Source organism: Lissotriton helveticus, chromosome 1_2, assembly GCF_964261635.1.
Source record: "Lissotriton helveticus chromosome 1_2, aLisHel1.1, whole genome shotgun sequence".
NCBI lineage: Eukaryota > Metazoa > Chordata > Amphibia > Caudata > Salamandridae > Lissotriton > Lissotriton helveticus.
In genome coordinates, this window is record NC_136058.1 from 3301631 (window position 1) to 3324714 (window position 23084).

Sequence of the window (23084 nt, forward strand, 5' to 3'; positions counted from 1 at the left end):
TGCACGCCTCACACTGCTGCACGCCTCACACTGCGGCACGCCTCAAACTGCGGCACGCCTCAAACTGCGGCACGCCTCAAACTGCTTATTGGGGACACCACCACATCACTCTGGGACACCACCACATCACTCTGGGACACCACCACATCACTCTGGGACACCACCACATCACTCTGGGACACCACATCACTCGGGGACACCACCACATCACTCTGGGACACCACCACATCACTCTGGGACACCACCACATCACTCTGGGACACCACCACATCACTCTGGGACACCACCACATCACTCTGGGACACCACCACATCACTCTGGGACACCACCACATCACTCAAATACCCCACCACATCACTCAAATACCCCACCACATCATCACTCAGCCCAACCACATCACGCAGCACCACAACAGCATCACTCAGCACCACAACAGCACTGTCCTTGCTTGCTACCAGCAAGCATTGCGATAGCCAATAGGACTCGCATTAGGAAAGTGTAAGCTATTGGCTTTGTGAATAACAATGCTATTAATTTATATATTTTCAAAGCCAACACATTTTTAAAAAATTGTCATTTACAATACCAATAGCACACACTTTCCTAATGCGAGACCTATTGCATTGCAAATGCTTGTTTGTAAATACGGTGCAATAAATGCATTAAGCAGCTGCTAAAGTAAGTAAGTAAGTAAGTAAGTAAAGTAAACAAATTAATGGGGGAATCATTTTTGCAGCCCATTCAAAAAGTCTTTAACGTTTTGCTCTCTTTGATAAATCCTCATATTTAGAGAGATAACCACAATAAAACATCTACTATTAAAAGATAAAATCAAACATTACTTCATCCAGCACCAAGTATTTTCTTCCAGTATGAATGCGGTCACTATTTATTTAAATTTTTTTTATTTTAATTTTTTTTAGAGTTTTATATAGCGCAAACTAGACCCGAAGATATTGTGCATCAGAGCGCTTTACATAGCACCAGTTTCGTTACATGAGGACACAATTATTATGTGTGACGCCCATTAACTGTTTTCCACTCGTGCAAAAAAAATCACATATTTTTTGTTTTCACCTACGCCCTCCAAGATTTCATGTAGCGTGAAAAATGTCATGTTCTTTTGGCGCCCAGAAGCCTTTAAATGTATTGCCTAGACTATTAACTAGTTCACAAATGTATTAGTCTCCAAAAATGGCCTATGTATAACTGAATTTACCTTGTCTGAGATCTCTCTGGAAATTTCAAGATGCTTTTGACAACAAAGAATAGCTTCATCAAAATTTCCAAGCACCTTCAATGTGTTCCCCAGATTACCGCTAGCCTTAGCTTCTCCTAGACGGTCTCCAATAGTTCTGGAAAATAAGCAAACATATAATTAAATTTCATAGGAGTCTATCAACTTGAGCCATTTCAGAACACTGGAAGCCAAAACAGTAAAGACTAGAAAGCGTGAGTGGTCACTGAGGAGGATAGTTCGAGTCTTACCAAAAGTGAAGGACTCTTATCTGGTATTCATCACTCTTTTTGAGCTAGCTTCTCGGGAGGCAATAAGGAGAGCTTTGGTTCGCTCATGATGGGTTGGGATTTTTGTAGTGTAAGATGGGAAGAAAGGTCCTTGCAGCGTTGGTGGGGTGCAGTAAGTGTTTTTAAATCCTGATCGGCTTGTAAAGCGGTTTCAAAAAATGTTTGGGCTTTATTTGCATTATTACAACCCTTATATCGGTTTTGTAGTAACATTTGTCTGATTCACATCACGTTTTGAAATACTTTTCTTTCCATTAACTCATGGGCCCTACGTGCTCTCATTAATTGCTCATCTGAAAACAATCTCTATTATTTAAATACCTCACTATCCATCTATCTAGATTATTAGCTCCTGCTCATTTCTGCAGTCTTACAAATAATCTAAGTAAAAGTCCTGTGCGGGTCCAACGTGTTTAGGCTTCCTTTTGCCATGCATCATGATTTTAAAATAATACCACCAGTCCTTTGCTTTCATTCACGCTGAATTCTGATGTCACCTAAGTAGGCAAAAACAGTCTGGTTTTAGCAGTATCTCGTTTCTTGTAATCGTGGCTATTTTAGTTGGCATTCTTGCAGGCTGGTAATCATATCTGAATTACTACAATCTTTGTAAGAATAGTTTTGGAAAATGTTTCATGAGATTCTGCAGAGCTAGATTACGGTAAAAAAATTCACCAGTTTCTTTATAGAAGTGTTGCAGATACCGTTCATTACTGAGAATGTGGTCAGCAAGAAGGTCCTGGAAAGCAGCTTTAAATGTAGGAGAAAATGGAAGACTCTAGAACTTAGCAGGAAGATTTACTGAAGCAGTCAAAGACCCCCCCATGACCATCCCGGATGAGTGCCTTTCAGAAATGCACTGAGGGAATTTGGAATGTCACTGGCGGCAAAAAAGGTATATCTGTAAGAAGCACGGATGAACAAATATGACACCCTTCAAATGTTCATACCTGATGAGCACAATGTTAGCTAGTAAGGAGGATAGAAACACAAGAGCCATACGACAGGTAGGAAGGCAAAGGACTAAAGGATGAGTAGGCCCCTCCATGGGCACCTTTGGTTTAGAAAAGTAACCAGTCTTTTGGACTCTCAACATGGCCCCACAAATGAAGTTTAAGACCATATAGTGCTTGATTTTGCCAACAGGATTTATGTTAATCTCCCCATAATCTTCCTATAGAGTACAATTAATAAACTACACTGCATAAAAAAGCAGACTAATGGATACTCTCTGATGTGAACTTTAGATTCGAGCCAAACATCCAGCTAGGTTTGCATCAAAAAGAGCATAAAATTAAAAATACTCTGCATTGCCCTCCAAGAAGAATATATGCCACCGGCATCATTACATGAAGGGCATTCTGTCAATGTGCAACCTGAGTTTCCCAAACAAAGCCACACTGGTCATTCCTTGCATTGCCAAACAATAGGCGGCAGTAAAGAAAGCAAATCCCAAGGCTCTGCACTCTAGACTGTGCTACCTTTCAAACCGATGCAAACAGAGGATCACCACAAGTTCAGGATCCAAACCCATGCAAATAAATCTCATCCTCTCTTGCGGCCATTCACCATCCCTCAAACTCGAAATTCAAGCAGCACTGAGTGCCACTGCACAAACCGGACCATTCATTTATTTATTTATTTTGAGAGTTTTATACAGCGCGAACAAGATCTTTGCAGATATCAGAGCGCTTTACAAGTAAAAATACAAAGTAAAAATACAAGGTAAGAAGCGTATATACAAAGTAATATATGAGGTAGTTAGGTACAAGGTGCTAGTTACATGGGTAGGTCAAAGGACATGAGGTAGGTCACAGGTGTGGTAGTGTAGGTACACTGAGTATAGACAAACAATTGTGTCAATAGCATAAAGTGCAATAACAAGGAGCATATACTTGCTTAGGCGTGTTTAGAGTATATAGAGTTTAAAGGTGGGCCTAGTTGAGGTGGGTGTGTGCAGGATGTATAGTCCCACAGGTGCGACAGTAGAAGGGAAGTAAGGATCGCTGAGGTGGAGAGGGTAAAGTGTGCAAAGTCAACCAGGTGCGTCAACAATATAACAATATACATAATCAACCAGGTGCATCAAACATTATAACAAGATACAAAGATTGAGCGTATACAATTACGTAATTCGATAATACAGGGTACAGATTCATGTGATACTCATGTGACATTCATAGTGATACGTAGAATAGGTCATGTGTATTTTGCCATGAGGATTGCTTTAACTTCCTTCTTAAAGATTGTGTTGGAGGAGATGAGCCTTGTTTCAGGAGGGAGTGAGTTCCAGATCCTGGGTGCCATACCTGAAAAGGAGCGTTTATACGTTTTTTCCTTCCGAAATCTTCGAGGTTTCAGCAAAAGATTGCTTGTGCTCCTAGTAGTTCGGGAGCCACCCGAAATTGTCAACTTTTGAGTGAGGTAGGCGGGTGAATTCAGATGCACAGCCTTGTGTGTCATGCATGCGATTTTCAGTTGAATTCTGGCTTCAAAAGGTAGCCAGTTCAGTGATTTAAAGTCCGGGGAGATATGCGAGTGTTTTTTTGAGCCTGTGACGAGTCTCGCTGCGGCGTTAAGGGACGCTCTTAGGGGTGCCGTTGTAGTTAGGGGGAGCCCGCAGAGGGCGGTGCTACCGTATTCTATGTGCGGGATGACTATAGATTGTACTGCAGTTTGGAAGTCTTTGGCCGGAAGGAAGGGTTTAAGTTTTCTCAGGGTATTGATTTGGAAGTTCGCTCCTTTGGTTGCCTTGCTGATGTGCTGCTGCATGTTGAGATTGGTGTCAAGTGTTATGCCTAAAGATTTTGCTGAGTCTACTACGATGGGCTGTACATTTAGAGCCGTTAATTGCTTAAGCCATGTTTGAGCCGTGGATATTTTAGCGGGAGGTGAGATCAGGAGGAACTCGGTCTTCAGAGCATTGAGTTTGAGGTGATTCTCTGCAAGCCAGGATTGGGTGTTTTTGATCATGGTGTTCAGCAGCATGATGTCCTTGGGAGATTGTATTTTGAGATAAAGTTGGGTGTCGTCGGCATACATGTGAAAGTGCACATTAGAAGCCTGTAGCAACGTGGTGAGAGGTTCCATAACTAGGTTGAACAGTGTTGGGGAGAGGGAGGATCCTTGAGGGACGCCTAGCGATACCGGTACCGGAGAGGACAGCAGGTTGTTGCTTTTGATTCTTTGTGTCCGGTTGTGTAGAAATGAGGTGAACCACTTTAGAACAGTCCCAGATATGCCCATTCTTGTGTTTAACAGTTCGAGTAAGTTCTCATGTTTAACTGTATCGAATGCTGAGGAGAGATCCAGAAGGATGAGGAGACAGGTATCGTTTTGGTCTAGGATTTGGAGGGCATCGTCCACTATGTGAGTCATGGCAGTTTCGGTACTGTGCCCTGCTCGGAAGCCTGACTGATGAGCGTTTAGGAGATCAAACTTATCTATGTGTTTAGTCAGTTGTAGTTGTACGCATTTTTCCAACAGTTTAGCGAGAGTGGGAATGTTTGTAATAGGGCGGTAATTGTTTAGATCAGTGGGGTCTGCTGTTGGTTTTTTTAGTAGCGGTGTGACTTGCCCTACTTTGAGGGCGTTGGGGATGGATCCTTGTTGAAGAGAGCTATTGATAATCTTAGACCAGAGTGGGAGAAGCCAAGGGGAAAAGTCTTTTACAGCGTTAGCAGGAAGGGGGTCAGAGAGGTGATTGGAGGGTTTCAAGGCGCTGAGCAGTCTGCCAATTTCTTCTACGGAGTAAGTGTCAAAGGATGACCAAGTAGCATTGTTCTTTGGTTGAGGTATTGCTGTGTGTCGGGGGTTGGAGTACAGGATAGCGTCATTGAGGAGATCGCTTCTTATTCTCTCAGTTTTTTGGATAAAGAAGGCAGAGAAGTCTGAATAAGACCATAATTCTGGTATGAGGCATGTGCTGACGTGTACTCACAATGGGGATGGAGAGAGCTAAAACCCAACAGCATGAAGTATATCAAAATGGCATCATACTACAACATACCAGCAAAGATTAACAAAAGTAAGTGAACTGTCTTTATTATCATTTGCAAAAGTAAGACGAGGATAACTAGTTCTACCTGGTCAGTGTTAAGTCATGGTGATGGTATTCCAAAGCTTTCTGATACTCATGCAAGTAAAAATAGGCATTGCCCAGTTGGCTGTAAATAGCACTGAGCGTTTTCAAGTCTTCCGTTCCAACTTGAACTGCAGCTTCAAAAAAAGACACTCCGGCTTGGCAGTCCCCAGACTTGCACAGTCTTTCCCCTTCCAAGGCCAGTTCAAGGCATGATGCTTCCATTCTAGGAAAGAAAAGAACGAGAACTATTAGGTAAGCTGACAAAGTATAGCAAATCCATTCACTGCTACAGGTGAAATTTCACTGCCCCAACCAACATTCTGCTGAGCTGAAAAAACGCCCTCCCATCAATCACGAGTCAGAGAGAATAGCAAATAAGAGTAGACTACGTGACAACCACTTGCTTGTCAGTGTCAACCTGCAATATCATGAAGGTGAATTTATTTGTTTTGGTTTGTTTTTAAATATTATATTGTTATCCAGAACAGAAAAGAGATGGCTGAGTTTAAACTGCAAAACAAGGACACTCGAAGAGGAATTCGGGAACACTTTAGAGGCCAAACGTCATACTTTCCAAGACCCCAATATTGTATGAAATTAGCAATTTGAGGATAAAAGCCACTGATGTCATCTGACAGCTGAAAGCAGTTGCCTTTGTGAGGCTGCCAAAATAATCTCTCATTAAACACAATACAATAATTCTACACCACCCCTTTGTTCAGATATCATTTAATTTGGCCTCTGAAATAAGGTATGGTCCCAAACCCACAAACTTTTCAGTTTCTGAAAAATCATCATAGTATACATTAAGGAAAACAAGCACAAATCCATGATTCGATTTTTATTCAGCAGACTAGAACAACCATAAAAGTACACACAGTATCATATAAAATAGAATTAAAATGCAATTAAAAACGGCATAAAAGTTCAAATTGCATAAAACGAAAAGTTAAAAGGAGGCAGCCATACCACTTCCCTGGGTAACAACTAGCACACAATTTCCTCATATATGGGCCCCTCTTTATGTGGAACACAACATTAAACAAACATAGGGTATCTTGAAGTGCAAACAAAACTCAATACAGTTTTATAATCTCTAAAATATTCATAGCAAGAAACGGCATAAAAGGCACAGATTACATAAAACGGAGGCAACCACACCATTTCTTTGAGTCACAGCTAGCACACAATCCTTTTCCTGAGACATTAGGCCCCCCTTATATAAAGTGCAACATTAAAACAAACATGGGGGGCTTTAGGTGCAAACAGATAACTCAGTGGAGATATTTGATCTCTACTTTTCTGTGCAAGAATTGGTTTAAGGTAATAACGCCTTCAATACTTGTAAAAAACGCAATACGTCAAAGTGCTGGGTGCTTTGCTTAGACCAGATATCAAAGGGACAAGGAAATGAGTTTGGCGGACATGCCCTCATTTCGGGAAAGGCAACCAAATGATGCACTATGCCCGCGCATAGTCCTTATCAGTGCAAAACCATGCTGGACATTATTAACAATGGACAAATAGTGCTGACAACCCTCCTAAGGATTGATTGACATAAAAGGCAACCGTTGGTTTCCTCAGGTCCTCCCTCATTCTAAGGCCATGCCTGTGCTTCAAAAAAGTTGCTTTAATAAAACCTTTATAAGAGATATAACCTTTAGAGGGTTTTGTTGTACAGACAGGTTGAATAAAGTACTAAAAGATAAAGATAAATAAGAAAGCCAGGGATGTTGGAGACATGGTCTAGGACAAGACAGTACAAAATGACTGATTTTGTGAAGCTCCTTTCATCTCTATACCAGATGGAAAGCTAGAGGGATAAAGGTTTCAATAGAAGCTTATCTTCCAAAAATTGCAACCAGACCTCCTTATGGGCTATCAGACATGAAGCTAAGACAGGCAGACACAGCAAATGTTTTATATTGAAATTCTCTTTGACTTGAAATGGGTTTCTAACGGCGTAACCCAGACATCCCCCCCACACCTACCCCAACCAATATAATCGCTGTACACGCCATTTCCTGGACAGGTTGGCAAAAGAACTTTTGAACAAAACTAAAATTCATGTGGCAATTCCTACTTATCTTAGATATAGCATTTGCGAACAGTCTTGTCCATGTACTATTGCACGAAAAGAGGATCCCTGGGTAGCAAAAAAACCTGACTTGTAAATGCTCAGTTCCCAATAAAACAAGCATTTACAATGCAACGGTCTCGCCTTTGTAAAAGTTAGAGCTATTGGCATTGTAAATGACAAACTTTTTATTGATGGGTTGGTTTTGAAAACAGCTAAATAAATGGCATTGTCATTTAAAATGCCAATAGCTTTAGCTCTCGCAAATGCAAGACCTATTGCATTTGCACACACACACAGAGCCACACACACACACACAGGTCCCTGCTTGCCAGCATCCTTCACCGCATCTTAATATTCAAAGAGGAGCTAAGCGGGGCTGCTCTCTCTTGGATTAACCAGAGTATTACGTCTGGCATATATTAAGAGCGATTTGCTTCCAAAACAGAGCTGTCAAGACACTGGGTGAGTCGCTGGAGGGCACTGCAGGGGAAGGAGGGGTGCAGCTGGAATGTGGGTGCGGGTCACATGCTGCACGAAGCACTGGTGCGGGTGAAGGGGGGATAGACGGGGGTGAGATAAAGGTCTGAACACTGCATTTTATTTTAGAGTGCGGCACACAGAGAAGCATCCTAAATCTCTCGGTGCCACTTACCTTACACAAAACTCCCTGTATAAAAAGTGGAAACTTCCCTTTCAGACTCGCTTCTGACATTTCTCAACAAATTTAAAATTCTGCTCTCAAATACAGTCAAATCTTGTTCACCTGTTACAAAAGGTCTCTACATGACCCAGTGGAATGGCAGCATGTGTGTTTTGGGGAAGTTGTTCTCTAGATGTACCAATGGAAAAAAAGCCAATAAGAATTCTACTGATAAAATTTAAAACATATTTGGTGAAACGTATTTTCAGCATTACACACCAAAAACAAGTTCCGAGACAGCTGTTTTTTTCAGTAGAAGTTCAGTGAATGTGGAAACCCGATAATATAACAAATGAATTAAGTAAAAAACATTTGCAATTGGGCTATTGAACTTTCCACCAGGTACCCCGATTAAAGTAAAAAACAAAAAATGCACGCCTCCCCATTTTTGCAGTGTCTTGGCATGTTGCGGTTTGTGTCTTTTTACATCTCCAATGCCATCATGGCACCAAGAACGTATCAGAAACATGCACCCCTGCTCCAAAGTTCTATGACCTGTATTCAATGCCTCCCTTACTTGGTGCACGTGTGCGCAGCATTCCGCAGCCCCTGAGGCTAGGCTGGTGCTGTGTAGCTGCCTGCATGTTGTATTCATAATTACACTTGTAATTTACACATCTTATCCATCACATACCCCATCACACTGCCAAGCGCTGAGTACTGTAACACCACCAAGCACTCAGTCCCGTAACTCGATAACTGCACTTTGGTGGTCATGTTACACAATATGAAAGCACTTCCCAACTAGGCTCAGAACAAAAACTACAACCTTTTAACCATGCAGCCTGTGGAGTGTAGCCAGCTATCCGTGTTGGTGTGTCTTTCCCCACACAGGGGTAGTAAGCGTATACAAATGCAACCATACACTAAACAGTGGAGACCAGTGCTTGAAAAGGAAATATATTAGTGTAAGTGCTCCTTATCCTTGAGCACGTTTGCTCCTGAGAAGTGATGTTACTCCCCCTTTAATAGCATGGGAGCAGTGCTGAGAAGTGCCGGTGCAATCCCTTCCAAATGAAAGAAGTGCAGGTGCAGAGTGCTGGCGGCGGCAGATAACCCACTGAGACACAGGCACGCGCCTCTATGTAGGAGGCATCTCAACTAATTGACTTCAAGCAGAGACATCTGACATTAGGACGCATGACACTTTTGAAGACAGGGGGTAAGCCACACCCTCAGGATGTACAACTTGCCGGACACTTTGGCTTGGAGCACGTCATTGTTATTAAGATGAAACCTCCCAGCATACGCAACAGATGTCAAACCACTTTGCTTTATATGCCAATATCTGCCAAATCCGGGAGTGGGAGATGATTAAAGGAGCGATTGTTTGATTTACAAAAAATGCACGGTTTCTTGGCAGGTGGGTACATAATCTTCCCTGCGGCGTTTCACATCCCTCGAACTCAGAGCAATCGCTCGCTCTGCCAACCAATGTCACCCTCTTGGAAATGGTACATTCTACACACTTCCGAGCGTTCAAACACATCGCAAGATCGCCCTTTCTTTTCATGTGTATGTGCTGAAACGCAGTCGCAGCTCCGCGGGTCATGCTATGCACAAAAGCAGACCAAGTAAACACAATGAGTCTTGGAGGGCGCATTTAGGGGTAAAGGTGCTAGTGCTGGGTGCGCGAATCGTGGTAACCTCAACTGGCTTTAATGGAACCAGCCTCTTCAGAACAGTTCACCCCGTTCACTTCAATGTGATCACCCTTCCATCACTAAGCGCTTTGGCGTATCGCCGGAGGTATGAAGCGCTATGTGAATGCAACAGCACATTGCAAATCTCCAAGGTAGCAGACCTTCATCCATCAGGAATGGCTCACCTCGACTGACTGCAATGTGGTAACACGCCACCCACCTTAAGACTGACCGGCACTGAATTCAATGGAACCTCTCTTTAAATCGCTTTGCTCTGACAAGAGTATGCGTGCTTTATTGTGGCACGAAAATAAATCTGACTGTTGCTCTAGCAAATTTAGGTGGCGACAGGAGAAATAAACACACCTGAGCTCAAAACGTGCTCCAAAGCAGACCTGGACGGGCCCACGATGTTTTCCAAATCTTTTAATAGAAAGTCAACTTTGCGCCAAAAACACAAGCTGCAGGACTTGGAACACGAGAGCTAAGACAACACATCAGAGGAAGGGCGGAGACGGCGAAAGTGAGAACCAGCAGCTGTAATGACTCCCGAAGCAACCACCAGCAAAAACAAGCCCATCCCGCGAGTGGTGGGAGGAGGGGCCATCGTACGCTGTGCGAGGAGCTCCTACCCCACGGGGAAAAACATAGCATGACACAGTCTTCAGGCAGTTACAGGCTAACTTAAACAAGCCCATCCCGCGAATGGTGGGAGGAGCGCGCGGTAGCTGGCGCAGTGTCTCGTTTACAATCTTTCCCGCAGGAACAAAGCAGGCCCAGTCTGCCTCGCGGCGCATATGGCTTGGCAGCGTGCGGCGCGCAGGCCCACGAGAGGCCCCGGATCCACCCGCGGCCTGCTCTCCGCCGCCCCGAGGCCTCCTGGATGTGGCCGGTTGCGACGAGAGAACAAGCAACGGAGAGTGAAAGGGGAGGGGGGCGGGAACGGGCACACGGGGAGGGGGGCAGAACGGACACACGGGGAGGGGGCGGGAACGGCGCACGGACAGGGGGGGGGGGGCGGAACGGCACAGACGACATGAGACGCTGGCCCCCACTACAGACGCAGCAAGCACTTACCAGAGGAAGACTTCTTCCGGCGGCGGTCGGCCTCGAATGACAAAAGCAAACACGGAGGACACAAAAAAAGAAACCCCGCCCACCGCCCGATGACTACACAGAGGGAACGCCCATGGAAAAAATCTCGGGAACGCCCCCGAATCTGGTCCGTGAATGACGGACAGATCTCTGTTCCAATGGCTAGCCTCCATTTATGGAGCTAGCCAATGGGACAGGGGGGCGTATTCCAGAGTCCTTACTGAAATCAAGAGATTTCTCTTGGAGGCGGAGCTTACGCTCCGTTCTCCAGGCGAAACCTAAACAAGCATTTACAATGCAACGGTTTCGCCTTTGGAAAAGGTTGAGCTATTGGCATTGTAAATGACAACATTTTATTTATGTGTTGGTTTTGAAAACAGATAAATAAATGGCATTGTCATTTACATTGCCAATAGCTCTAACTTTTCCAAAGGCGAAACCGTTGCATTGTAAATGCTTGGTCTAAGAAGAAGTCAATTTTTCCAAATGTTTGTGTTTTCAATCTATTTGCTGGTCGTGGTGGAAACAAGTGCAACACCCATTGGTGAACCCGGATCTATACATTTCTGAAAAGCAGACAAAAATCTGAATTCAGCAAGGTGCTATTTGTGTTGATGCCTGAACTTTTTCCCAAACACACTGATCTTTTGAAAAAAAAGAAAAATGGGAAAAAAATAGCGACAGGGACAATGTTTTTACCTGTATTTTACATAAATTTACAAGACTGTAGTGCACTTCTTAGAACAAGATTAAGCACTTTCTATTGCATTTGCACTTTAGCGGAGATAAAAATTTTATCTGGTTAGAGTATATGAGTTGTCTCAGATAGTTTTGGCTATAAGTATATATTGCACTTTAAGAGAAAGGTTAGTTTTACCCTCCTTTGCTGGTGATTTTGTATGCAGTGGCTGCTCTAGTCTATACTGATACATACAATAATAATTGGTTTTACTTGTGTTTTTAGCACTGCATTATGTCAGATGTTAATTACAATGCAAAATGTTAGAAATGGAAAATATTGTTGCTAGCCCAAGCATATAAAAAACAACACTAAGTGGATCCTCGCATCTTTGCATTATACAGATTCATCATACACTGCCAGACGTACGTTTTGGAGCACAAAGTCCTACCCATGGAACAGCCTCACTGCGCGAACAGCTTTAAACATTGTTTGTGACCCTCTCTGAAGGGCAAAGTCTCGGTTTATTGTCATATGATGTGATTTTACATCATGAGTTTGCCCCGCCTTTTTGTTTACTGTGACCAAACCGTTACTGTAACTGAAAAGGCCTACATCTTTTTAGTCGCAGAATGCTGGCAAGAAGAGACATCAAGTCTCATTCTTTGCGAATGAGACACACATTTCGGGGTTGGATTTACCTCTCACAATAAAAGACCTGGTGAGAAGGGCTAGAGCTTGAACTCTAAATGGGACTATTCAAATAGCTGGTGTCTGAAATAGCAACTTCTGCGAGAAATCCTAACGCTCTTCCAACCACTACACGAGGTCCCCATACAGACTGCTTCAGTTGACAGAAAAGGGATCACTTTGGACACATTAGAGAGCTGACTTACTACTTTGCGAAGTCACTCCTTTTTAAGTTATTGATGATTTCTTGTATATTTTTATACTGTCACGGTGGGTGGCAGCGTTTTCTCTGGCGTCATTAAATATATCTCACTCCCCTGTGATTCATCAAAACTTGTGAGATCTGCATTTACGAGGCAGGGCCACTAACCGGTAAGCACTGCAGGGCGCTGGAGTGCTCTCCATCGGCAGTGCACTCTTGCACGACTGATGCATCCTGGCTGCGTGTCCTCCTCACACTCGGCAGGTAGAGGTCCCTGTAGTGTCGAAAGCTGCTGAGGACAGCGGACTCCAGTCGACTCCTCCACTCGCTAGGGTGGTCCTCATTCTCTGCCATGGGCAGCCCAAGATCTGTTTGCTGCTAGCGTGGACCTTCAATAAGTCAACAGTGCCGAGGGTTAAACTTTTGCAAGTGCGCCGGTGTTCTGATAATGTATTTGGATATACCAGGAAGCGCAGGTTGTAGTGGGCAGAACCATCACTAGCACCGCCCTTGCGTTGACACGCCACTTTACAACACAAAAGAAACAGGAAATATTCTCATCTCCTGACTCAGCTTCCACGTTTGCGGGCTTTACATCTTTAAGTAGTTCAGTGCGGAAGTTGTCGGGACTACGACCTGCGCGAACTAGGGGGTGGGGGCGGGTATTAATTGACAGTGACAACGGCCATCTTATAGTAGGAATATTTCCTTCGCGTCTGTTAGCATACTGTAACAAGCACTCACCTGGGGAACAACGGAGGCCCAGCACGGAGCGGGCATTTCGGCAACCCCGCCCACGGCCGCGGTAATGTGCGCGAAAAACATGAAGCACAGGGGGGGGGCGGGAACGGACAGCGGGAGGGTGATGTGCGCTCGAAAAACATGAAGCACAGGGGGGGGGCGGGAACGGACAGCGGGAGGGGGGTGTGCGCTCGAAAAACATGAAGCACAGGGGGGGGGGGGCGGGAACGGATAGCGGGAGGGGGGTCGGGAAGGCTTTCTCCGTTGGCGGTCGGCCGCGGAATGGCCAAAAAAACCTGGTCAACAAAAAAAAAAGAAACCCCGCCCACAGCCGCATGACTACACAGACGGCACGCCCAGGGAAAAAATCTCAGGAACGCCCCCGAATCTGGTCCGGCCTTGACGGACAGATCTCTGTTCCAATGGCTAGCCTCCATTTATGGAGCTAGCCAATGGAACAGAGGGCGTATTCCAAGAGTCCCTTACTGAAGACTAGAGATTTCTCCTGGAGGCGGAGCTAACGCTCCGTGCTCCAGGCGAAACCTAAAAAGGATCTACACTAATGCACCTTTTTCCCGCAGGCCATGACATAAGTTTTGGCAGTATTAATAACCATTTTCTTGGAGTCCATAAAGGCTCCAAATCTGCAGGCCGATTGGTCCACTAGAGAGTAAATCATTGTCGGCGTATAGCAGTAGGGAAACCGGATGCTCAGCGACACTGGGTGCATCGGCCTGCAGAACTTGCAGGGCACCATCCACACCATTCATAATAAGCCTTGCATTCATGCAAGTTTGAGCTATTGGCATTGTAAATGCCAATGCCTTATATATGTTTTGGATTTTAAATTATAAATAAAAGGCATTGTCATTTACAATGCTAATATGTTAAACTCTTGCAAATGCGAGACCTATTGCATTACAATAAAGGTCCTTCCCGACTGCTTGTTAGATTGTAAATATCAGAGGAAGAGACCAGCCTGCGACGTCTTCAAAGTAGTGATAAATAGCGCAGTGAAAAAGATGTTTAAATGTTGTAAATTGCACAGACACAAAGTGTGAAGTGAGAGTTACATATGATCTGAGCTATAAACACTAACAGAGTGCTCCAACACCTTTTACTCTGAGATTATACTGTTGCGTCTCAGGAGGAAGAGCGGGAGCAGGGGAGCAAATTCCTGCCCTCTCCATGATTTGAGTGTGCAGTGTGCCTGGGAGGCCTCGGTTTTACTTCTGAACATCTAAGGCACCACTACCCCCATCGCCTTTGTGCAGGGGAGAGGAGGGGAGGCTAGCTTGCCAGATGAAACCAGCGCTGACACCTACCAGAGAAGAAGCACTCACTGCTAGGGGATGTGACTACCGCAGACCAAAGGTTTTAATACCAGAAAAACTACAGTTGTGTACTGCCCGAGTGAACACAATCTTCCAGAGCCGGCATAGTAGCCGCCACGTTGGTTGTGAAAGCTGCAATGGGCAACAACAAAAGGATGGAAACAGACTACAACAGAAAGAGGGGAGATGGGGATGGGCAACAAGCAAATGAGGGACGGGATGGGGAAAGCTTCAACAGGACACCAATGGAAGGATGGCCAGTGGAGGCAAGCAACAATGAAGAGGGAGGGAAAAGCGAGGGAAGGGCACTACGGGTGTGGGGAAGTACACAACGCAACAGAGTCAGCTGAATAAGTAGCACTCTGGTAGAGTGATGAAACTGAAATAAAAAAGCAGTAAAGGGACAAAATGAATGTGTCCATGCTACAGGCAAGCGACAAACAGGGAAAAGGAGGGAAGCCTGGTGCATCTGAAAAATAAATTGGAAGGAATTGAGAGCGAAAATGTAGCGAGCCAATGGTAAGTGTTGGATGGGCTCCAAGCCCACTAATGGAGAACAACATTTCTTGAAGAGACAGTGCATGTACTGTCTAGGCGAGACATAAAAAACTATTCAGCCCTTCACTACATTGGACCTGTAATTATCGTAACTGATAATGTAACTCTACAGTGAGAAAAAATATCCAATTCCAGGAAGGAACTGAAGAGATAGTTTCAGGTAACAAACAGGCCTATGGGTGCACAATCAGAAGCAGAAAGCATTGCAACATGTCAATTGGTTCTTGTAAGCTTTGAACATATTGTTGGATTTTGGCGTTATGTCAATACTAGGCAAGTCGATCACAATAAAGGAACAAAAAAATACAGATTTTTAATACATTTCTTTTAAAGAAAGCCACACACGCACAGCGCAATATCATCACATTGAAGTATTCCACTTTAGCTCAGTTGCCAAACGAAATCTGTACAAAGTAAAAATGTGCCCAAAAAAAATAAAATACAATAAATATCTCTGTGGCTCTTCACGTAGGCTGTTGTCTTAATTTTATAGTAACAGAGAAACAGTCGCGAGACTCGGTCTGAAGTTTTGCATTAAAATCGTAATAAATACTTTGGACAGCAACAAGAAGAGTGCAACAATGATACCCTCCTTACGAGTCCCCTTAAGAGAATTAAATATTAGCGACACCTATGAATATTTTATTGTTTGTTGTGAAATTCCCATGGTGTCACATTAACGGTTAATTCAATGACAAAACAAACGTAAAAAGGTAAAAAGTAATACAATGCGACACCGCCAAGCTACCAATCCGTCATATTCCTTTCACAACAAATAGAGGGTGGGGGCAGTGGAAAAAGGTTTAGTGCAAATACGCTACTGAGGCATCCAACCTCGAAGACTGTGCAAGACAATAAATCAATGCTTGAAACGCCTTTCTGTTAATTTGAGCAGCAATATCTGACAAAATCAAAATAAACGAAGCAAACACGCAGCCTGGGTACTGGTTCACACAGATGCTTCACTTCTACAAAACAGGCAGCATCCCATTAAGAACAACCTAAAGCTATGCGTTTTTAAAATCCTTCAAGATGGAAACGAATGTTAAAAAAATCTAAATATACCGTACCTAGTAGTCTTTGAATTTCCACAGTTTAGGCACAGTGACATGACGGACATTCTTCGACGCCGCTGTCAACAATTCACAAACGCCTAAAGCGGTTGTGGAAAATCAACAAGGCATAAAACGCTTGAACTGTTCCTCAAATCCACATGAGCAGCCTCGACGTCCATATAATCAGCGCAGACTCTTCAGAGACGATTAATTAAGCCCCATTTTAAAACCTTTGGAATAACGTTAAAGTATTTCCTAGTATTTTAAAAGAAACAAAGACATTTATAGTAAATTCCTTGGAAAAAGAGCCTATGCTCCCAATGTGCGAACCGCACACGACAACAGGTTTTGCACAGGTTTAAAACAGATGGGATTTATAATCGGAGCTAATCTTATCCTAGGACCTAAACACTTTTCTGTGTCCATCCCATGTCAAGTGGCACTTCCAATTAGCGTCAGGTTTAATGTACAGGAGTCAACAGCCAATAGGTAGCACTTTCAGGTGACATATTATCTGGTTTGTTTGAGATGCAGGATTGCTATTTAGTTTTGAGACGTTACACCGGCTCTCACAATTTTTAGAACAGTGCAGCGCCATTCGTTTGAAGTATTCGAATAGTAAAATTTCAAAATGTGTTTCTTAAAAATATACTTAAATAGACAGGAGAGTCGTGGTCCTAGAATCTCACTGATGCCATAAGAAAACAATGCGTTGTTAGTCCAACGACGAAAGAGATGAGGATTCCAGATGGAAAACTCACATCTGAATGAAAGGATCTTTCGATTAGGAAAGCTCCTTCACTCAAAATATTTGGGTCTGGACTCAGAACAGTCCTACTCAAGAGAGCTCTCTGTTCTCTTACACAACTACAAGAGAAGTCAAGGGAGTTACAGGCAGAGAAGAAAGAAATTAATCTGTACACTCCTGTCTGAAGCTCAAGATACGAGAGGTAAGGTGTGCTGCACCTTAACTAGGGGAATGACGCAGAGAAGTATCTCAGCCGCTGACCCAGTGGCCTGGAGGACCCTTGAGAACATCCATCCATAAGACAGAAGCTTTGCGTAAGGCACTGCTTTACCTATCAGCAGCCTACATGTATGGTTTATAGTCATCTGCATGTGAAGCGTATTGAAGGTTACGATCTTCACTGATTTGCATTAAATACATATTCTAAACACAAGATTGTGCTGTCTAGTTTAAGGAGCAAAAGACACCTAGAAGATGGACGGAATGCAGAGAAACTCAATCATTCACCCGCAGTCAATAGATCTGGGTTAAATCCATTGTTCTGTTGCTCAGCATGCCACCCCAGTTTAGGCCCAGCTATATGCAAATCAGTCGACCTTGTGCCTCATGGGAACAGTTCAGCCCGAACTGCCAAGGCAGGTCCTCCCTGGAAACAAGAATCCTGGGACCGGTTTCGGGGCATCACCCCTCATCAGCCAGGCTAGCTTGAATCCAGTGACGCAGTGAGCCCAGGACCCACGTATGGGTATACCCAGCGCACTTAGGGCGAGAAAGCAAAAGACACACATATGGACGGAATGAAGAGCAAATCAAATATTCACCCCCAGTCAATAGGTCTGGGTTACATCCATTGTTTTTCGTTTAAGGAAAGCACTTCCACTGAAAATTGAGGATCTAATTCTGTGGCAATCAATCATAAGTGTTTGGTGTATGTGAAATGCAGTGTACGCCATCCCTCTACAATTATCGATAACTGCCCAAATAAGCAATCTATAAAATGGGAGTCACCGGCACCCCAAACAGCCACAAATCATCAAGTCTTTTATGACACTGACATATGAACCTTTTTCTAATGTCTAAGCTGGGGGTTGTTACAGGGAAGGAAATTATTTCACAATGATGTCTTCTGACTTACACAGCAAAAGACAATACGACAGAAAATATGATACCCACATAAATATAAAAATCACATTGTAAATTGTATTCATACTTAGTATATCAACTTTCACATTTTCAAAGGTGCTTTGACCCATCAGCATAGTTCAATCATATTCACAATTTTGAAAAGGAAAAAAAAAAGTCAGGTTCTGCACAATAATTTAAAAGTAAGATTTAGCTTATTTCTTTGAGGAGCCGTTAAAGTAAATATATATATGTTTCCTTATTTACATGGCCTGTAAGTCTGAACATGGTGTTAGGACCATACCACAGGCTTTCAAATGTCAATTTTTATTGTGGAGGGTACAATGGAGATAATCCACTTAATAAGGCACACACTCATCAGTCCGCAGGTTTAGATTTCTACAGCTCTCCAACGAATTATATTTCATCAGGACAGCTGTAGTCCTCTATTGGGAAATCTCATCCTGAGCATAGAGACGTGCTGCTATGTGTAAGTGTCATTAAAATGATGATAAGTGGTAAGTCTTTTGAATTGGGAAAATGCATTCCCTACAGTGTTACTCATTTTCTGGTGAGCTGACTTCTGTAAAATATGAAACCAAATCAAAAGGATTTATTTAGTAATATCAACAGACACACCAATCATTGATGATACAGAACGAGTCATTCATAATGGAGTCAGGGATAGAGCGGCTATTTTCCAAAATGTTACACATTTTGTAAGATGATTAAATAATACAAGCAATGTCCATCACACTTTCCTCTCACCTGTGTCACACCCTCTCAAAGAGTGTCTGCTCACTTTACATATAATGCTACTGTGTAAAAGAACATCTTCAGGGGCTGCCTGTGTCCTCCTTGGAGCAAAGTCTGTGACCACTCAGTGCCTGTACAGCTATCGCCTGTGAGCTGTACAGAAGAGGCAGAATGCGCCGGTATAAAACATGCAAGAATGATGCTTTGTTAGGGTAATGCTTCTATTCTATTCTCGCAGTCTTCGAAGCTCTAATAGGCATGATTAATCGAGCACCTACACTGTACACTTCTATAATGTACATCGTAATTGAAGTCCCGTTGCCAATCAGAGTTAACAAATCACACGTTTCAGCACAGTTAAAAGTGTTGGTGTATTAATTCTTAAAAATTACGAGGTATAGGTTTTGAGGTGACCTTCCCACCATTAAATAGATATACCATGAGCAGAATAGAGGAACATGCTGGGACTATAATTCATGACGAGTCACCTGCCATTATAGGATTTTTTAAATTTTTTATTATAGGGTTTATTTTAAGAAGGATCGTACATGCTCAGCCGAGCTCATTAAACTACTGACATTAGAAAGATATTATGATTCATCAGGCACAAGCCGAATATTAATCAAATTATTTCTAATAATGGAATCAGGCTAAGTGGATACCACATAATATTATGTTGCATTTTCCACCCTTCATTAAACATTTACTAACATGCGTTGCACAATGAGCGTCAACTGTGTTACTCCACGGGTTTTTAAAACATGTAGACTGCATACATTTCTTTTTCAAACTTTGGCATAAATTACATAATGTACTATATCATCATTTGTGTGACGTTATGACTAAGATTAGGACTCCAGGGTCACCCCTCCACATGAATAATTTACTAGAAAGTTGAAAGCATGGGAAAATTCTTCCACTTCTAAAAAAACCCATTAGCTGATCCCTTGGTAGCCAGCAATTACCAACCCATATCGCTTCTACCTTATTTCTCCAAGGTTTTGGAGAAATATGTGAAGACCATCATCACAGATTTTATTGAGGTCAGCCAGGTACTTCACCCGAGTCAGTCAGGTTTTAGAGCAAACTTCAGTACAGGAACCGCTCTATTGGAAATCTCAGAGAAGGTCAAAACCACCCTAGACAGAGGAGGAAAGGCGGTGCTGATACTATTAGATCTGTCGGCGGCCTTTGACACCGTGCCACATGATCACCTCCTTCATAGATTGAGGGAGAGTGGCATTGGGGGCACGGTGCTCAGATGGTTTACTTCCTTTTTGGATAACTGCCAGCAAACAGCCTGGGCTCCTCCTTTTTCAGCCCTCATTTCTCCACTGAATGTAGGGGTCCTGTTGTATGGCGTTTTAGGATCTGAGTGAATTTTCCCGATTCATGCCCTGATATAGGTACAATTCACACTGCCCTAATATAGGCATATAAATCAATCCCTTATCTATACATAGCCCATGCAGACCAAATACAGGAATGGCTACTTCCACCCGTACCAAAACGTCACAACGATTTCTTAGAAAATCGACTTAAGCAGTCAGGGACCTTCCCTTGCTTAAATATATTGATTTGTCCAAGAACTCATGTACTTTACAAAGAACTACTACTATTCCCTTGGGGTCCTTTCCTGACGTTATTATGCCCGACTTTACGTCAAACTAGACACCTTCAAGGTATAAATATGCCTTCATTTGCTCTAGCAAGACACAGTGGTTCGGAGCAGTTCGACTATCTACTTGCCCGACGCAGCTCGCTACAGCAAGTGACTAAGGAAGCCGACCCATCAGCTGACGCACTGATCGAGAGGCTGCATTTCCACGCTTTTAGCATATGATGTATTCGTCTCAAAATACCTACTAGCTAAAAACTATAAATTATTAAAAGTACACATTTAGCTTGGCTTGAGACATACTTGCATAAACTCCATGCTAAATTTAACTTTTTAAACAATAACACAAAATATACTGTGGTTACGGTTTCAAAATATACAGAATTTTTTAAAAAGGGGGCCGTGGCCTGACTAATGGCATAGTAAGACATGCATCTCGAGAGTTCCCGCCAGAGCAACTCATCCGGGAATAATCCTGCAGTCCGCTGAAACATCCAGCGCCATGAAGGGTTCCCCTGAGTGAGCTGTCAAATCAGGGACAACGGAGACAAAGATCGGGCAAATGCACTGCCTGCCACGATCCAAAATCGCGACCCGGCAGACCTGAGCCTCTCCTAATCGCCAGAAACCACAGGAGAGTGGACGGATTGCAGACCGGAGACTCCCGGGCACCATCGCCGATCAGAAAAAAAGGACTCCCTCCCCAGCTCAGCGCAGCGCGGCGCCTGGAAGGGAAAGACCGAAAAGCTCTGGGCCGCGGACCCCTGGGAAAACAGGACCGGACGCAAACCCATAGCAAGCAGAGGCCCGACTTCAGCTGGCCCAGACCCATGTGTACAGCCGACAGAAAGCTGTCAATAAGAAGGCCGGGCTGCGCAGGAGTCCCTATTCTGAGGTGCAAAAGGCAGGGGAAGTACCAAGTACGATGGCAAAGGACAAAGAGCCAAAACACCTGAGGCAAGGGAAAATGGACAGATACATGAAAATACTGCCAACATACGCAGCCCAAATCAGACACAGCTGTACTCCTCCAAGCAATACAAAACTCCAGAGAAGCCCTGGAGGGTAAGATCAGAGAGGTCTGCTCTAAAGTGTCACTTCTCCGTCTAGACCTACGCAAAGTATCCGAAAGAGTAACAGAGGCCGAGACCCGAGTTTCAGAAGTTGAGGATGCAGTGAAAGATCTTCAGAAAGGGATGAAAGATATGCGTAGCACGGCCGCGGATATGCTGTGGCAAATAGAGGCAGAAAATAAAGCCTGGAGAAATAACCTCTGCTTCGTGGGATTTCTGGAAGGAGCAAAGGGGACCAATACACCAGCATTCTTGGCGATCTGGCTCAGGGATATCATCCCCACAGAACATTTCTCCTGCTTAGTAATAGAGCGGGCACACAGCGCACTGAGCGCAAACCCCCAACCCCCCACCACCCCTGGAGTAGCACCAAGACCAATCATTGTGAAACTACTTAATTTCATCGATAGAGACATGATCCTACGCGAAATGTGTCACACAGAAGAGGTTACATATACGCAACTTCAAAGATTATGACCTTTCTGGACTACAGTCACGGACAGCATCCAACATTCGATTCAGTCAAGGCGCAACTCATGCCCCTTCAAATCCAGTATATGCTTTTTTCTGGCCAAAATGAAGGTGAACTATCGGGGAAATCCTTTTTTCAACCACCGAGGATGCATGGGCTTGGGTAGAAGACAGACTAACTCTCCGGCCCATGGGAGGACAGACACTGGACGAACCAAAAAAACGGAAAATGGAAGACAGACATTTCACACCACAACGAAAGAATCATAGGACCGGAAGCCGGTCGAGAAGATTCGGAGGTGGAACTCCTTACACCCTCAGGAAAGCCACACAAGACAAAAGACAGCATCCCAAGAGGAAGGCACGCGACCCAAATTGGGAACTGAGGCCATGCTGAGGGCCAAATCCTTGGATGCACATACAGATTCTGAAGACACCGAGGTGTCCTCTGGACCAGAGTGTATGCACCCATTGGTGGTGGAAATACAGCCCTTGGAGAGAGACAAAGAGAGCGAAGGCAGATGGAGAAAAATACACCGCTTGACTCGGACCTAACAGATTTGGGAAGTGGCACTTGAACTCTGGTGGGAGGGTAACTATGAGCCACACAGTGCCCCAAGAAGGCGAGAAGTACACTTTACACAAGGTTAATATTGTAAATGGAATCAAATGTTATAAGACTTAGGGAGTGGACACACAGGATAGAGTTGTGGGGGGTGGACGATAGACAGCTCCTGTCTTCTCCGGCTGAGTGCTGCTTCTACTGAGGAGGGAGCAGGATGCTGAAGGGGGGTTGCGGGGGAAATCAAGAGAGGTGGAATAGGAAATAGTTCAGTGGAAATTCTGTTTTGGTTAAGTTGTTTACTTTATAGTTTACCAGTCGCATGGGCCGTAAGAAAATGGAACCC

General features: G+C 43.8%; 1 protein-coding gene across 4 annotated transcripts in view; it reads right to left on the bottom strand.

Annotated features, from left to right (window-relative positions):
* Positions 1 to 23084, bottom strand: part of GPSM2 (G protein signaling modulator 2) — a 409855-nt gene that overhangs the window by 316324 nt on the left and 70447 nt on the right. For all 4 annotated transcript variants that reach the window (XM_078668278.1, XM_078668286.1, XM_078668295.1 and 1 more), the window contains 2 exons: positions 5613 to 5834; positions 1220 to 1355 (listed from right to left, as the gene is read on the bottom strand). In XM_078668278.1, the coding sequence (XP_078524404.1) occupies positions 1220 to 1355; positions 5613 to 5834 (358 nt within the window). The remainder of the gene's footprint in view (positions 1 to 1219; positions 1356 to 5612; positions 5835 to 23084) is intronic.